The 18,258-nt window shown below is 42.4% G+C and overlaps 2 protein-coding genes and 1 pseudogene across 2 annotated transcripts; 1 reads left to right on the top strand and 2 right to left on the bottom strand.

The window, feature by feature from the left end:
• The first annotated feature begins 1,857 nt into the window (after positions 1 to 1,857).
• LOC147333784 (stress-associated endoplasmic reticulum protein 1) lies at positions 1,858 to 9,887 on the top strand. The gene is made up of 3 exons (XM_086269924.1): positions 1,858 to 2,129; positions 4,288 to 4,363; positions 8,185 to 9,887. Exons 1-3 carry the CDS (start codon positions 2,046 to 2,048, stop codon positions 8,223 to 8,225), a joined length of 201 nt encoding a protein of 66 aa, XP_086126050.1. The 5' UTR covers positions 1,858 to 2,045; the 3' UTR covers positions 8,226 to 9,887.
• Positions 9,888 to 14,770: 4,883 nt separating this feature from the next.
• LOC147333785 (uncharacterized) lies at positions 14,771 to 16,042 on the bottom strand (annotated as a pseudogene).
• On the bottom strand, positions 16,042 to 17,680 carry LOC147333786 (nuclear factor 7, brain-like). The gene is made up of 2 exons (XM_086269932.1): positions 17,543 to 17,680; positions 16,042 to 17,441 (listed from the first exon to the last, which is right to left on the bottom strand). Exon 2 carries the CDS (start codon positions 17,422 to 17,424, stop codon positions 16,051 to 16,053), a length of 1,374 nt encoding a protein of 457 aa, XP_086126058.1. The 5' UTR covers positions 17,425 to 17,441; positions 17,543 to 17,680; the 3' UTR covers positions 16,042 to 16,050.
• Positions 17,681 to 18,258: the final 578 nt, after the last annotated feature.

Consider the following 18,258-nt stretch of genomic DNA (forward strand, 5'->3'; position numbering starts at 1 on the left):
CGGACATTATGGTGCTTCCAACAAGGAAGAAGAATCCTAAATAGGAATGCATATTATGGCTCTGTAACAGCAGGAATGTATTTATCTGTTGTTTAACCAGGAAAACATTTTGAGGTTAAAGACTTGAGAAATACCAAGGGCTCAGGGAAGAGCTTGAGAAGAACAACATCGGAGATCTCTGTCCAGAAGAGCGCGGTCCTAGGAACAGCTAAGATACTGCGCAGGACCGCTCTACCTTTCTGAGAACCAAAAGAAAACCTACTTTTTAAGAACTCGCTAACTCAAGAGTGACATCGCTCCCAAGTTTTGACATATGAGTTTCAAAATATCTCTTCAAGCTACAGTCAAATGTAGCAGGTTGGTGCTGCACTTTCACATTGGAAACATTTTGTTTGTTTGTCTGTTTGTTTGGTTTTTTACATATGACTATCAAATATACGATAAACCTGATAACTATTAAACTAAAGATTATGAAACATATAATGAAAGCAACAGTTCACTGGAGTTGTGTCACTGTTGTTGGAGTGTTATTTTGAAACAGACAGTGAACACATCACTTGACTTCCTTTTACATATTTCCTAAAGCTTTCTTATGATAAGTCCACTGCCACTTTTCATTTATCAGTTTTTCTCTTTTATCTCATAATTTGAAGCTTCTAGTTGAAGTCAGTGATATGACCAGCTCTATTAAAAGTTGATCATGAAGTTCTTTTGGATAGATATTAATATCTTGTGCAAAATACCAAGTTTTCTTAATTATAATTCTTCTTTGGTCAGGATTTTCTGAACAGAGTGCCATTTACATCAGTGGATGGTTCATGGTGTTGGTGGTGTATGGAACACATCATAAAATGTGTGACGCGTTAATAATTTTACCGGTTAAAGGTTAAAATACAAAAATGATCATATCATTACATTGTTAGAGAAAATGTCATTCATTCACACTGAAAAAGACTGGAAATAATAAAAGATAATCTTCTTCTTCTTCTTATTATTATTATTAAGGTGGTCTAAGTTGAAACTTGAGAAGAAGAAATACATTTTTAGACAGGTTGCCTAAAACTTGAATTTAATCACCACTCATTTCAAAGTGATTTCCTTCTTCTTCTTCTTCTTTTGGATCCTCCTTTTTGGAGTTGCCACAGTGCATCTTATCTGCTCGGCAGTTCCATTTTTAACATCCTATGCACATGTCCACACCATCTCGGCCTTGCTTCTATAACTTTGTCTCCAAACTGCTCTTCCTAATTTCTTATCCTCTCCATCCCGATCACTCCCAATGACGTTCTTAACACATTCAGCTCGGCCTTCTGTCTGTTCATCAGTGCCACCGTCTTCAAACCAAACATCACAGCACGTCTCACTAACATCTTATAAACCTTCTGTTTCACTCTTGCTGCTTCTGTAACAAATCACCCTTGACACTCGTTTCCATCCTCCCCAGCCTGCCTGCACTTTCTTCTTCACCTCTCTTGTACACTGTCAGTTGGATGGTTGACCCCAGGAACCTCATCTACGTCACTCCTTTTACTCCTCGCACCTTCATTTTATCCACTTGCCTCATCCTCACACATGTTATCTGTCTTATTTCCTCTTCTCTCTCCTCCTCCTGCTCCCTTCTCTCCCAACAGATCAAAACATCATCTGCAAACATTCATAAGACTTCCTCATGTTGAACCAGTTTCAGTAATTGTTTAATAATATTACATTTATTTTGAATATTTCTACGTTTTTTAAGAATATATAATTATTTTTGTATTTCTGGTGAAATTTCTGACATGCACAGGTTGTTCCCGCCTCTCGGGGGCAGCATGCAGACATTTGGCTGTTCCCTGTCACGTGACGAGGTCAGTAGTTCCGGGGTCAGGGCTCGCTCAGCTAACATCAACCAAACCGTTGACGGTAACACGGAAACAGAACGAGCTGACTGTCCTCTCCTCCCGGACGTTCTCCTCCGCTACCAGCGAGCCTCCTGCCTCTGGATCCCGGCTGTTCCCGCCTCTTCCTCCGTCCTCCTGGTCCGCACTGGTCAATAAGCCTGAAGCATGTCGGCAGTGCAGCGGATGAAAGTGGCAAACGAGCGACACAGCAAGACGATCACACAGCGGGGACACGTCCAGAAAACGTCGGTAGGGAAACCAGGGCTAACGGCTGACCCGTTAACTTAGAGCCCGTGGGCTGTGGCCGGCGTGTGGTCTGTAGATGTGATGTTCGTGTAGAAGTGAGCATTTAAATACGTTTATTTGATTTATTTAGAGTCGAATCCAGGAAACAGCTAGCTCGCTAAGTTAGCCACGGAGCTCTGTTACCATCACAGTCGCCATCATGCTGCATGTAATTGTTGTTAAAAACCAGTGAAATGGTGGGATAGTAACAGAGGTCCCGCTGCTGGCGCACTGTGAGTGGCTGTTTAGTGTGTCATCTTAAAGAGAGCCAGAGTCCTGCAGGAAAGCTGGAGTTTTAGCGCGCCGCTCGATTGTAATTTATAGAAATACGATTTTATTCTAATATATTAAAGTTTTATTTTGTGGTGTTCAATCGGCACAAACATATAAAGCTGTCGGCTGTTTGTGAGCTTTTGGGGGGCTTTAATCGTCCATCCCCTCTGTGTGATGAGATGTAAACAGATGGAGTGGGCGGAGGCGTGCAGCTCAGTGCGCACATTTAAAACAGAATTTGTGTCAAAGAAGGTGATATTAGGGAATCACACGCAGGCTGAATTTAACAAAGGGCTTCGGACCGTTTAAATGAAGATCAGATGCTCGATTCTGTCCGTGCAGACAGAGAGCAGCGTTAAATGAGCTGTTTTCTAAATGGAGTCTGGTGCAGAGTGGCTGGTTTGGCAGGTGTAACAACATTGAGCGCCCACAAAGCTGTGTGTGTGTGAGCAGTTATGAGTGTGACACACACAGAGTCAGCCTAACATTTTTTACTGTGAGGCGATTCTCAAGGAACTCGAAGCCACAGATGTGATTTAGTAAACATCTGTAAACACCCAGCTTTGTACTTTTGAAGCTTAAATTCAGAGACATTTAGCTTGCGTGCCATCAGCAGGCACGCTAGCTCAGGATATTTACAGTCTGTGGTGGGCGACTGTGACAAAACCACAGTTTGCCTTGATTCAGTTGGTGGTGTCACACCGTACAACAGAACTACTTGTGTTTTCTGTTTGATGAACAAAGAAGTATTTGATGTTTGAATACCTGTAAAACCCCTCATAAAATATGGTTTAAATATACATTTATTACAGTTCTAGTGATATTTGCACTGCTTTGGCACAACGACTATTTCATTGAAGCAGCACCACGTGAATCAACCAATGCTGAGGCTATACTGGCATCTTTACATGGTCCCTGCTGCTCAGTCACATCGAGCTAACTTTAGCTTATGTTACAGCAGCCAAAATGTATGTAAACAGTGTGCGTTACTAGGCAACTACGTGTGCCATTAATGTCCAGCGCTGCGTTCATTATTATATTAACGTGACGTCTTCAGCGGTTTGAGGTATAAGTGGCCTTCCCGTTGTACCACATATTGCAAATGGTAACATGACGGGTTTTATTTTAACAGGGTTACATAATTTAAACATTTTTAAAGTTCTAGTGTTTAAAATAAATCAAAGGTCAGAGCTTGGAGCTCTGAGGCATGAATGGATCTCATCAGTCAGGGTTTGGCCCTGTAATGATGACCTCCAGACGTTAAGGTGAACACAGTAAACACTGACTGTCCACAGAAATCTTTTCATTTGCTAGCAGAAGTCTTTGAAACGGGACGATTACAGCAGGGATGTTAGCTGAAATATTCAGCGGCTGTCGCACGTTCTGTTTGCCCGTCCTGTCTACAGTTCGGTTTCTCAGGTTGTCTTTGGTTTGTTGGAGACTTTCGGTTTTCTCTTAGCGTTGACCTGCCAACACTCCCATCTCACCTGTCACAAAATGTCATTTTTTTCAGCTCGTCTGTCCTTGCAGTAGACAAACCAGTTAGAACTGTCTCACCTCGTGTTTCTCTACTTTACTCACCCTGCTGCATAAACGAGGCTTCATGAAGCACAAGCTTAAATCTCAGGATTAAGCAAGTGAAATGTGTGAAACAAAGTCGCATATAATGTAAACAGTGTAAAGGTATCATAAGAGAAGTGTTGTGAAAACACCAAAGACGCCTGTTTTCACCACGAGGTGTTATCATTACCATCAGAATAAAAAGAACCAAGTTCTATGTAGAAGTAAAACTCAAAAGGCTTCCACGGGACGCTTTTGACGGTGCGTGGTTTCTCTGTGTGTTTTCCAGCGGCCAGTAAACGATGAGAAGTCTCCGGTGGGCCCGTGGCTGCTCGCTCTATTCGTCTTTGTGGTTTGTGGATCAGGTGAGTTTCTCCCCTGCAGGTGATACAGATGTTGATACAGCTGCTGATGCAGACGGGCTCTGCTTCCCGCTCAGCTGATCCTATCTCTGTGGCGTTTCTGCAGAACTCTATCAGCTCTCGAAACTCTGAGTCACATTTTTCCCCAGAAGTTTTGTCTTCAGCCTGCAGGATACGGAGTCAGAAGGTCTTCCTGTGACAGATTGCACTTTTATCGCTGCCAGTCAGGACTTGCCATCTCTAATTAGCGTTTGGTAACACATGTCAAAAAACAGTCGCTTTAAATAGATGGGAGTTGGCTCTCCTGCTTTTCTCAGCCTGTTTTTTAATTGTAGGTCACAATAGAATCTCTGTTTGTGCCGTGGCTTTGAGGCATAGAGCCGGTTTGGGTTTCCCGTGATGTTCCTGCTCATTAAGCAGATTAATGTTGCTTCTGCCAGCAGCAGAAGACTTGACTGTTTCACACTAAAAGAAGTATTAGAGTTACTGGAATAAGGACAGGAAGTTGATGCTGGCGGTGCTGGACATTTTGAAAGTTTCACATTTGCGACTAAAAATACATGTGCAGATTGCTACATTTATTTAGGAGCATGTGTGTGAATAAAAAGTATTACAAGGCTCAACACTCTTCGTTAACATGACAATAAACCTGGAGAGAGAGAAACATGTTTGCTTTACTTTTTGGATTAACTGCGATCGTTACTATTACTGCAATCACAATCAAAGCCTCTGAAGATAAAAAGCTATTAAGAGTCCTCTATTAAAGCACCGATCATCAAATTTAATGGGGTGTCTCTAGTTGTAATACCTCAGTAGATAGGCAGGCACATCCATCCTTATCCATAGGTAAGTATATGAATACATGCCTATGGATAAGATAAACAGGACAGTTGGTAAAGTAGATTAAGTCATATATCAGTAGGTAGGTATATGGATCATTACACAGGTAGTTAAGTAGGTAGGTAAATGGGTGGGTGGGTATAATGAGATGAGAGAGATGATGAGATAGCCTTTATTTGTCAGTTGCAGGTCTTTTGCCCACAACCAAGATGACAGACCTTACCGACCGTACATACAATACAAACATCACATTGGGGAGACAGGTCAGGCCAGGTAGCGAGGAAAAAAAACATTGAAATGTGCAACACAAAAGGATAATACAGGAATGCACAGGTATCAACACACCATAACACAATAAACACAGACAAGCAACATGGGAAAGAGTCCCAGTGTGTACATCTGATCTGGGACCGCTGAAATCTTTCGACTGCGCCTCCAGCTGACCCGATGTCCACATCAGAGGGGAGGTAAGCGTTGGAGGTGGCGTTGGGTCCGGGGTAGGGAGGGTGATGCGTCAGTGAGTGCTTATCAGTATCAGTATATGTATGTGTGTGCGTGTCCATAGTTCAGCTGAGACAGTGTCCTTCACCCTATCAGGCTAAGTAAACAGTCTACCAGCCAACCCAGGTGGCCTTGTAGGGAATGGGAAGGAACAGACTCAACACAGTCGTTATCAGGGAGTTGTTGTTCGGCTCCAGCCTTGAGCTGGCGCCGAAGGGGTAGCCGGGTTATGATGGTAATTGAGAATTTCAAGCTGTTTTTTAACACTCCGACACTGGTCTCTCAGTCTCCCGTTAATAGCTGCGAGCTTCTCCGTGATGTTATTAGCCGTCGATTCTGTGGTCTTGTCACTCTTTTTGCTCACATAGCAGATTCTGAGACCTCACGACCGCAGCCAACTGATCCGAGGTGTAATCCAGCTCCACCCAGAGGTGTTGTTCTGAGTTGATTCTTTCCTGATGTAATCCAACATACATACGCTCAAAGGTGTTATTCTGAGCATTCACTGCAGTCGTAAGCGCCTCCAAGCTCTTAACCATGCTGCCTTCAGTGAGCCCTTTCTGAGAAGTCGCGCCTGTCGTTCCAATCCCAGCGGGCAGCTTTGTGGGGGTTTGAACAGCCGGTTCCGCTCTCTTAATTCTCCGATAAGCCAGGGCCAAGCCAGCTCCGATCAGCAAGAACCCTGTTATCATGGTTCCGAATAGATAGATATCTTCAGCGTCCTCGATCGACAGTCCCGCCAGGCACACGATCCTCTGCCACCCGTCCATCGTGTATCCGGCAGGGAAAGTCCCTCCAGGGCACTCGGGTTCTCCTGAGCCCAGACTTCTCGTTAAAGGGTGTCAATAGCATTCAGAGACCAGTTGATCAAATCCATAATTCTCTTTTAGGTTTTAGACACAGACTGTGAGAGAGTGTTCCAGGGAAAGTAATACAAAAAAGACACGAGACTAGACAAGGACATAAGAACTAGCAGGAAAGATAAGGGAGAGGAGAAAAGTGCGTCCGCCTCCTCCGAGAGCCAAAGTAGAAGTGGCAGGTAGGTGCATAGATAGAGAGGCTTTAGGTACAGAGACACCTATGGGTGTCTATGTAGGTAGATTTTAGGCAGGTAGAGGGTATGATGGTAGTTAGATATGGGTTGGTATATAGGTAGATAAGTAGGTGGGAACATAGTTTGGTAGATGGATGCAGCAGGTTTGTCAGTAGGTGGATCTGCACATATCTTGGAAGGTAACCGTGTAGGTAGATGGAGACATAGAGGAGCATGTTTCCCACTGAGCTGTGGCCGTTGTTCTTCTAACGTAACTCTTTACGTGTTCATAATCTTAGGTTGTAAGCTTGTGGTTTGAAACCATAATGTTTCATTTTTTCACTTTATCTAGGATTCAAGCAGCTCTTTGCTCATATGTTGGGTTTTATAAAGTTCAGTGGGCGACCGTTCAAGTCTACATGCTGGTCAGTAGCAGCTGGGCTCTTTTACAACAATGTGCTTTGGCATCGTGTTGCTGAAAAAAGCTGAATCTTTGGTGGCTGCGTTAGTTGAACAGTAACAACTTTCTTACAGATGTTTGTGGATTCCATCATATGTGGTTCATAACGTCATTGAGGTTTCATGACTTGATGGATTTGGCTGCACAGTGTGAATGTTGGTGTCAGCGCTGCATTAGAAACCGACCTGATCCTGCGTGTGCTCAGGAACATCCACACCTGAAGAAACACTGACGGTGAAATAAGCACAGGTTTCCACCTTAAATGAGCCCGGGCTCATTTAAGGTGGAAACCTGTGCTTATTTCACTGACAGGTTCCTAAACCACACTGTGTCCCTGCGGCTTTGCTTCATAGTTAGTCCTCACAGACTCGAGGAGCTTATGAAACACAAACGGTGCTTTTATTTACATTTACAGAAACGTTGCTATAAACACGTCCGTCGTGACTGCGTGCGCTCGGAGTCTTTGGACGGTTAGTGTTCTTGTTTAAGACTCCACTGCGAGCTGGTGAGGAGGCTGGCTGTTGAGGAACACGTGTGAAACCACACGAGCAGCTGCAGAGTGATAACGCAGAGACTTCTGCATTTGCAGCCAACAACAGAGCACATCACCTCGCCATCATTTCAAGCGCGTTCACACGTCACATGATTCATGCGATCTTATCTCCGCTGCACACGGTTGTTTGGTACCTCCGTTTCATAACATTTATCTTCTTTAAAATACAGTAGCTAGTGTTACGTGACAAACACAGGCGGCTGGCAGGCCTCCAGCCCTCGGAGTAAAACTCAGGAAGCGATCGTGGCTCGTTGCTTTGCGTCGTTTGTGGTTGTTTTTTGAACGTTTGTGCCACAATTTCCAGGTTTGATTCACTGAGCAATAATACAGTTTAAGAGTGTTTAAGAAAACAGGTGTCAGCGTCTCTCTGTGTCTACGGATGAGCTAGTTTTGTGTCATGTGACCTGCTGCTAATGCCTCCTTTGTGTTTGTTGCAGCCATCTTCCAGATCATCCAGAGCATCAGGCAGGGCATGTGATGATCTTTGACCCCAGAGATGCTGAGCCCGATGGAGGGAGGGAGGGGCACATCGCCTTCAAAACACACCCCCAACACACTCTCTCACACACACACTTGTACCTGTGGAGTCTGGACTCTTCCCTCTCTCTCTGCAGCACATCGCCTGTTTGTTTACTCCCGTCTCTGTCGATGAAGCTGATCCATCACATATTGATAATTGGTTCCTGTCAGATGAAGTCTTAAATCCTCTTCCTGTCGGTCGTCCAGCTGCTGTCTCTCGTCTCTGCTGCTTTTCTCAGTCCCCGGTTTAAAGGGACAAAGCGCTGTTCTTCCTGCTGTCGGCTCATTAATCATAAATCCTGCGAACGCGCCTCCTTTCTCAGACCGTCGCTCAGTCTTTAGGACCCTCGTGAGTCTGAGCTCATTTACTCAGAAAGACTCAGCCATCATACTGTGAATCATTGTAATAACAGGACAAAGTTAAGGTTCAGACAGATGTTTACATGCAGCACGCCTCAGATTTTAAACTTTTGTACATTGAAGCCTGAGAAGAGCAGCCCAGCCTGGAAGACTTTTAATGTGAAAAAAAAGAATGTCTTCCAAATTAAAAGTCTAACACACCTGTTCTAGTTTCAGTTCATATTGAGTGTATTTGTTGTGAATTTTGTATTTTTGTCAATAATAGTTCAGTGATTTATGTGATTTCGAGTGCTGTTGCTAACCGCTGTTTAATGACTGCTTATTACTTAGTGTTTCAAATGTGAAACAAACAAAAAGAACAAATCTATTTATTTCTGAGGAGCCGTTTAATTCATTCCGCTGATTATTCAGTCACATATCATAAGTGTTAATATTAGAAACGGTTTAAAGACAAACGTTTACTTTAAAGAAGCAATTTTAGCTTTTCTGCTGGAGCTCTTTAGTTTCAACCACAGCTGTTACTCTAATCTCTCCTCTGGTAACTGTCACTTACATTTAGTGCGTCTTCTTCACAATAAACCCTGCTTGAGCTGTGATTGGTTATATTTGTGATGAATTAATGAAATAGTTAAGTTACAGATAAAATGTTTATTTTGAACTCAGGGTTGAAATCTGCAGATTGCGTCTATCAGCAGCACGTCTCTCATCCAAAACACTTTTTTGTGAGTGTGTGTGTGAAACAGGAAATATATGAATCACATGAAGAAGAAGTCAGAGCTTCATCTTCTGTGAGCGCTAGTTACAAATGTCTCACGGGGCCTCGTAAATTCTTCTTTTAGCTCTCAGATTTTCAGAGGTCCAAAGTCATTTAAAGTAAATGAATCTGGGCTTTAATGACGTCGTGCAGATGAAGCGACGAACAGACTGTCAGCGGGGTGAAAAGACGTTGAATTAAAGCACACAGGAAGTGATTGTGAATGCAGGTTCATGCTGGATCATCGTGTGAAGTTTACAGGATTCAGACTGGAAATGTGATTTCTCTTTAAGGCTCTAAAAACAGCGCTTTGCTCCTTTAAATCCCTTCCCCTCCACACACTTTCAGTTCTTCTGCTGTAAATGAAGTAAAACAAGCTGATGAAACGAGCTCCGTCATTACAAACGTCCTGCTGACGTTTCCATGTGAAGCAGTCGGAGACGTTCCTCCGGCTGGACGACACGCTCCGCTTTGATACTAAATAAAGCTCCAATATTTTTCTCTACACGCCTCCCGGCTCCTCTTTGTCTTTGCTTTCTCTGTAAGAAAAAGAACCTCATAATGCCATGTTTACGACCAACAAGGCAGTGCAGGCATGAATTCATCTCTGAAAGTGAAGACTGTCTCTGATGACACCTGAGAGTTGAATTGTTCTTTCCGATAAAGGATCTCAGACCAGCTGCTGCCATCTTGTGGCTGAGGTTAATCATCATTGTAAACTTGCTTTACTAACAGCTGTTCTGAAGAAGAAGGGTTAGCACTATTGAATTTGTACTGTTATCCACGGTTTTATTAATTATATGAAAAACAAATCAACCTGTCCTGCTAAAGATTAAGTTGGGAAACAAGGGGACAGATGGAGGATGCAGAACAGTATGGAGCCCCTCAGTGATCGCACTCAATTGTCCATAACTCCACTACCAAACCGGGTGCTAACATGAAGCCTGTTACCCTGACTCTGCACACTGACTGCCACCAGTGAGCCCAGAAGAAAACAGAGTTACCATCATTAACATCACTAGCACAATAACGTAAAACAAAGAGGAAAAACTGCAATTGTAGTATTCAAAATACAAAATAATTAGAAGCAAATAAATGACACAACTCCAATGTCAAAGTACATGTATATGTATATATATACACAAACATCCCGTAAATAAACACTAGCCTTAACAAATAGATCAGCTGGTACTTCATTAAGGGGGGGTTCAAAACTCAGTTTTATAACACACCTCTGGGCAAGACATCTGTTTATCAGTTGTATTACCAAAGTGACTCATCCAGCCTCCAACAGATCAATTTGTTCAAGTAAGAAAGGATAAATGTCTATGAAGCCAGTGTTGTGCTACGGTAGGTGTATTATGGGAGGGGATTATTTCATCAAACTGAGGACATTTTGCCTGACAATTATTTGTATCCTCCTAATACACCTTGTTGCTAGGTGTATTCCCGTGACAGTGTGAGCAGTTGTTAAAAACTATCCTGAACATCCACTGACCTGTATATTGCACTCTATGTAGTGTTTTGTACAGTATTGGTTGTAGACTGGGATTTCTAATCAATTTAAAGCTTTTTACGCATATCTGAGACCAGAACTTTTGGCCTAAACTGACTGATAAATCTGCTTCCCATTTTGCAATAGGAAGATTCATCTATTATGGAGACTGTCCTGTATATTTTAGACAGTACTTTGGGGGTTTTAAGATTAAGGAATTGTGATGGTGTTTGTTATTTAACTTCATTAGCCTTAAATTCCTTTTTGTTTTTTTGTTTTTTTTACTATAGATTTAATTTGTTGATTTTCTAAAAATCTATTCTTGTTAATCCTACACTGTATAACTAGCCTGTCAGATGGAATAAAGTCTGTTCCTTAGAATATATGTTCCAAGTATTTAATTCTTTTACAACTGCAATCTGGGAAGTTAATCATATTATTGTTTTGTAATATGTCAGGTTTGTTCCAGATAGGTGAATGTTTGCAGGGGATTAATGAAGACTCATCATTTTTAGAAACTCCCACCATGCTATCAGGAAGAAGCTGATATTGATGCCAGTTGATGTTTGAGCTGATAAATGGTAGTTCCAAAATCTCTCTGTTATTGTTAGAGCCTGTTCTACGTCTAGCCAGAGCCCATCTGAAAGGGTATGTTTTAACCATCCTAAGCCTGTTGGCTAAGAAGTTAGGCAGATCTAGTCCTTCTTTGTCCTCGGTCCTTTGTAGCTTTTTAAGATAACACGCGGGGGTTTATATTTTCAGACTGCAGTGGTGTAGAAGAAGAATTATGAAACGAGCAATTAATCAGAAGAAGTATAGATACTGAATAATCTGAAAATCTTGAAAAAAAGTTTATTAATATAATTACCTCAGAGAGAGTGGTTTGTGAGTTTTGGAGAAAAAGTAAACATCATAAAGAGTGTTTTTATGTTCCACATTCTTGCATCTTAAGCCCTCAGTCACTATAGCCTGTCTAATTCCTGCTGGAGTTCACCAGTTGTCAGCGGTGAATCCAGCGTTATTGCTTGACTGTCTTATTAATAACTTCATTTAATTTGAGTTTTACATAGTTTGTTCAGTATTTCCTGTTCCTGTTGGGACACGAAGGCTTCTTCGAAGGATTTCATGTTTTTTTTCTAATCCCTGAATATTTTGTTTTGTTTTTTCTTTTTAAAATGAAATGAAATTATTTTACCTCATCACAGCTTTCCCTGCTTCCCAGAGAACAGATGTTGATGTTCCAGGCAGATTTTTATAGTGTAGATCAGGGGTGTCAAACTCATTTTGGTTCATGGGGCCACATACAGCCTTATTAGATGTCAAGTGGGCCAAAGCAGTACAATCATAACATAATTACCTATTAATATTAATAATTATAATAAGTCCATGTTTTTTTCACTTGTTTCATGCAAAGAAGTACAATTCCATTAGAAAATCTTCATATTTAATCAGATATCCCTTTTCAAAACATATAACAACTTTTGCTTTCTTAATTCAAGTGTTGCACAAATACAAACAACTGACAACATAGTATTGCACTTTAACATTTATGGCATTGCACGAACAATAGGATGCCACCAAACCAAACTAATTTGTAGTAAAGCTGTTGACTTACATTAAATTTTATATTTTTGAACTTTTTCTACAGCAAGAATTCATTTTCACAGAACTGTTTACTTTAGTTGGCGTCTGAAGCAACATCTCAGATTCTAATCTGCAGTGATGTTAATATAACCAGGGAGTGATGCAGGGTCACGATAGAGCTGTCCGTCCACGTAGAGCCCTTATTAATGAAGACTTAGGAACAGGACATTGCGTTGCTCCAGGATCTCTTTAGGGAAATGGTGGTTTATGCTGAAGTCCAAGTTGACGCAACTCTTCGCTGGTCTTTCTATTTGAAATGTCCGAATTTGGCCACAACAGGATGCTGTCTCCCGGCACCCTCTTAGGTCTGAGACGATGGACTCGATCGCAGCTTTTAATTAGTTGCTTCTGCATCCTCTTCAGCAGAACCCGAGATACCAGAAAACACATAGTTCTCTCTCATACTACAGGCCTGCATTTATTTTCTGTATTATGATGGGTCACATTCTCATTTACAGACTTAACTCAGTCCCGTAGCGAGGACTTTTTAGCAGCGACCGTTTCCACCTTATTCTGGCTGAAATCCAGAGATTTTCGCAGGGATTTAAATTGCTGGTGTAAAATCTTCAGCAGGGACAACATCGCATCCAAGCTGGACCATCGCCTATCAACTGACTCCAGGAGTTCGATAAAGTCGTTGTATTCTTGGAGAGCGTCTAATTTCTCCTCCCTGTGCTCCAGGCTGTTGGAGATGATTATACAAATTTGGTTTATTATTTGTCAATTGATTGTATACTATAACTGAAGCTTTGTGAGCTAACATTTAGAGGTTTTTTTTCTTGTCAACTCTCCAGCATCTGATGTGACCTACGGCATTTTCCGTCACTTCCCTCTCCTTACCTGGGTGAGGTAAGGAGAGGGAAGTGACTCATTACTTCCACAATAGAAGGATCTCACTTTAATTATAATCAGACAAAGTCAATCAAATGCAAACAACCACAATTGAAATATCAGAAACATTTCATATATGGAGTTGAACATGAATCATTGTTTAAAAATATATTTATTGTTGTCATAAAGAATCAACTGGGCAACAACAAACTGCTGCTCTCACTAAACACATGTCCGTCCATATCCCAGCAAACTAAATCGTCTCCATGTATTTCTTTAACTTCAGGAGCATTTTGAAACTGAACCTGATTGGATGCTGTCTTGTCTGACTAAAGCTAACAGACTACAATCCAGAGGAAAGTGGGATCTATTACAAACTCCTGCATTATCAGCCATGATGGACAATTTGTTTATGGTGTTTACACTTATTTGTGAAATATTGTTTCGTATTAACATTATTTATATTTTATCTTAAAGCTGGGCTATCCTGAGGCTCAGTGCATCTTTCGCTCTTAAACTCCTCCTACAAACTCAGACTGAGTTTGTAGGAGGAGTTTAAGTCTCTTCTCCTGCAAACCTCAGGTGGGCTTTGTTTCAATCTGGCAAAAGAATATTTGAATGTTTTGCATCTCTTTGTGCTTTGTGACATTTTTCTGTTGTGAAGACATGTGAGACTTTTTGAGTCAACTATAAAAACAGTTTAAGGCAAAATTACACTTCACTTTAGATGAGGTCACAAAAAAATGCTTAATAACTTGTAACTGTGGCAAACAATGAATTACAAAATTATATTTTAAAATAAGCATTTATAACACATTTATTAACACACAGACATGAGCTAGATGTGCATCTAAATACTTTATCACTTATTTAAAAATGATACAATGAACATGTTATATGGGGCTGTATTAATCAAGAATAAACATTTAGAAATGAACAGTAAGGAGAATTAATGCTTTATAAATGATGAAATAAGAACTTAATAATAGCTTACTAAAGCTTAATAGTTCACACATCAAATAGAAACATGAATCACTTGTAATGATTAGAAACTTGATAGAATTTCAAATCTAGTTTGGGGAGTCATTCAGTGAGAAACAGTGAAATGGTTTTCCATGTGAAAAGGTGGACAGCAGAAACAGAAAGAAACAGTGAAACTAAAAGAGAAACAAAGAGCTTTGGAACAACGAGGCAGCAGGAGGACAGCTGCAGTTTAACAGCTTCAACTGACTGACAGGAATTGAAGCTGTTGGAAAGAAAAAAAGCGTCTGGACTTCTTTGAGTTGCTTGAAGACGTTTCACCTCTCATCCAAGAAGCTTCTTCAGTTCTAAGGCCAAATGGTGGAGAGTCCCAGATTAAAGCCCTGTGGGAGTGTCCCACCCACTAAGAGGGACAAAGGACCTTCTGATGATCCTCTACCTAATCACATGAGCCAAGGTATGAAAGCGGGTGTGGGTCCCAATCAGCCAGGGTTTCGGGTGAGCTCATTGTGAAACCTGGCCCCACCTTATCATGCGAATTCCTGAGATCAGATGGCCCAGGACGTGAGTGGGCGTTAAGGCGTCTGGGAAGGGATCTCAAAACTGGATTATAGATGGCAGAGAGTTGGTGTCGTAAACCCCCGCCTCTGTTCAAAGATGGTCGCTCACAGTGGACATAGATGGCTTCTTTCACTCCTCTTTCAAACCATCTGTCCTCTCTGTCCAAAATGTGAACATTGGCATCCTCGAAAGAGTGTCCTTTATCCTTAAGATGCAGATGGACTGCTGAGTCTTGTCCCGTGTAGGTGGCTCTTCTGTGTTGTGCCATGAGCTTGTGAAGTGGCTGTTTGGTCTCTCCAATGTAGAGGTCTGGGCATTCCTCGCTGCACTGTACAGCATACACCACATTGTTAAGTCTGTGTTTTGGCGTTTTGTCTTTCGGGTGAACCAGTTTTTGTCCGAGTGTGTTGCTGGGTCTGAAGTACACTGGGATGTCATGCTTGGAGAAAACTCTCCTGAGTTTCTCTGATACACCGGCTACATAGGGGATGACAATGTTGTTGCGTCTGTCCTTCTTATCCTCCCTCGCTGGTGTCTGGTCTTCTTTCCTGTGCATCTATGCTGACTTTATAAACGCCCAGTTAGGATAACCACATGTTTTGAGTGCTTTCTTTACATGTGTGTGTTCCTTCTTTTTTCCTTCAGGTTGAGAGGGAACATGTTCTGCCCGGTGGTGTAGGGTCCTGATTACTCCAAGTTTGTGTTCCAGAGGGTGATGGGAGTCAATGAGGAGGTACTGGTCCGTGTGTGTGGGCTTCCGGTAAACTTCGATGTTGAGGTTGCCGTTCTCTTCAATGTGCACGGCGCAGTCCAGGAAAGGCAAACAGTTATCCTTTGTGTCTTCCCTGGTGAACTTGATGTTTTTATCCACAGCGTTAATGTGCGCAGTGAAGGATTCCACTTCTTGTGTCTTGATTTTTGACCCAGGTGTCGTCCACATATCTGTACCAGTGGCTGGGTACTCTTCCTTTGAAAGAGCCAAGAGCCTTTCTTTCCACTTCCTCCATGTAAAGGTTGCTACAATAGGTGACACGGGGGAGCCCATGGCACAGCCATGTTTTTGTCTGTAAAAGCCTTCGTTGTATTTGAAATATGTAGTGGTGAGGCAGAGGTCTAACAGTGACAGGGAACAACATTAGAAATATAATCATCCTCAACTCATCTGCCCCACTCACACTGAACCTTCAAAGGCAACACTTTAGCTTTATCGTAAGTGTTAATGTATGGAAACATCCTGTGAGTGAAAGTGTGTGTGAAGGTGTGTATGTGTGTGTTAGTATCAGGATCAGAGAACGTCAGCTGTCCTCTGTTCCAGTCCAGATTCACTCTGATCCTCTGGAGCTTCTTCTGGACTGAGAGATCAGTGATAGCTGATGGTGAAAGTGTGTAGTATTTACTTGCACTGCACCCTATTCTCCATAAAACAGACCCTATGACTCCCTTCCTCTGCCCAGACTCTGCAAATACACCCAGTGCCCACTGTATACTGTCTCCAACCTCAACATCCCAGCTGTGACTCCCTGAGTTAAAGCCCTCAGAGCCCAGGACACAGCAGGAATGATCAAACCTCTCTGGATTATCAGGAAGCTGCTGCTTCTCTCCTCCTCGTCTCACACTGGTCAGATCTTCAGACAGGATGAGGTTTGGATTTGCAGTGTTTGGGTCCAGAATGAGAGGAGTGTAGGAGACCACGTCCTTCATGTTGTTCCAGATGTTGAAGGTCAGGTTGCCCAGGTGTTTGGCCTGGTCTATCAGAGCTCCTGAGGGCAGCTGTGGATCATCCAGCAGGGGGCAGCGCTGGACTCTTTCCACTGCAGCCTTGTAGTTGTGCAGGAATGAGACGTCTTCAGCTCTCAGCTCCTCCTCTGTGGCTCTGACTGTGTCTGAAAGAGCTGCTATCTCTCTGCTCAGAGCCTCCATCTTCTCCTTCATCATCCCACTCTTCTGCTCCTCTTCCTCCCTCAGTGCAGCCAGCCTGGCCTCCTCTTCCTCTGCTAGAAACTGGTGAAGCTTCTTAAACTGCTCCTTAATCTGCCTCTCTGTGTGTCGGGCCTGGACCTTAATGTGTTCTGCTGTTTGATCAAACTTCACTTGAACTTCTTCACAAACCTTTAACTTCTTCTTTAAGGGCTCCAGAGTTTCCTGAAGTTTCTTCTTGTGTTGTTGTGCAGCTTCATCGATGGGTCTGAATCTGTGATTGGTGTGTTTTTCTGAGTCTCTGCAGACGACACACACTGGCTGCTGATGGTCCAGACAGAAGAGTTTGAGTTTCTCAGAGTGCAGACTGCAGAGATCCTCTGAAGCTCTCTCCTGTAAGAACGACTCACACAGGTTCTTTAAAGCTCGGTTTAAAGGTGGATGCTTCTTTGAAGATATTTCCTTACAAACTGGACACTCACGTTCCCCTTTCTCTCTCCACCATCTCTTCAGACAGTCTTTACAGAAGCTGTGGCTACATGACAGAAGAACAGGATCTCTGAAGACCTCCTGACAGACCGGACAGCAGAGAGCCTCCTCTGAGCTGGAAGCCATTGAGTCTGTGAGTGAAGCTGAAAACAGCAGACAGGAAGTACAGTCAGTCCTGGCTCCCCTCCCTCCTCTACCACCTTCACTGAAACTTGCTTTGAGTCGTGTTTTTGCTCAAACTCACATTCAGTGTGTGGAGCGTCAGCAGCTTGAAGCAGCAGTGTTGGAGTTTTCCACTTTTCTCTCCTGTAGCTGGACTCACTCAGAGGAAGCTGCTAGTTTGGTCTGAGCTCAGTCTGATCGTCTGTGCGTCTCTCTGCACTGAGGACAAAGAACGGCCAGTTTCTTCTTCTTCTTTCTTACAGTTGTACTGGCTGTTGGCAAACAATTGAAAGGTGCATTACCGCCACCAAGTGGTATGGAGTATGGTCTGGAACGACGCTCGAAAAAAAAAAAAAACTTTATATAAGCAGGTCCTCTTAGCGTGGACCCTCATGTATAAACACAACTTCTCACCTCACAAATACTTCATCTGGAACAAAAGAGATATAAAAATTAATCACTTTTCCTGGAAACTTGGGTCCAAAATGGGATCCTATTGGTGGCTCAGCTGGTTAATAAAGAGGGACAACTACTTACTTACAACGACTTTATTGCACTATATAATTTTCCAATGAGTGTTCAGGAATTCTTAATGGTGCTTGGTGCCATACCCTCATTGACTCTAATATTATATAAAAACACTGACAGCTCAATATCTGCCTCAGTCACTCTCCCTGATCCAGCTGAGTCACCAATAGGAAAAATCTGCTTTTCACAGGAACTTGGTAACAGCAATAAGAGAATACGTAGTTTATTCCAAGAAGATATCGTCTCTCTCCCATATATAATATCTTATTG

The sequence above is a fragment of the Aulonocara sp. 'chitande type north' Nkhata Bay genome, linkage group LG3 (assembly GCF_057382095.1).
Source record: "Aulonocara sp. 'chitande type north' Nkhata Bay isolate Kocher_YH1m ecotype deep benthic linkage group LG3, A_spYH_male_GT1.1, whole genome shotgun sequence".
In the NCBI taxonomy this organism is placed as follows: Eukaryota; Metazoa; Chordata; class Actinopteri; order Cichliformes; family Cichlidae; genus Aulonocara; species Aulonocara sp. 'chitande type north' Nkhata Bay.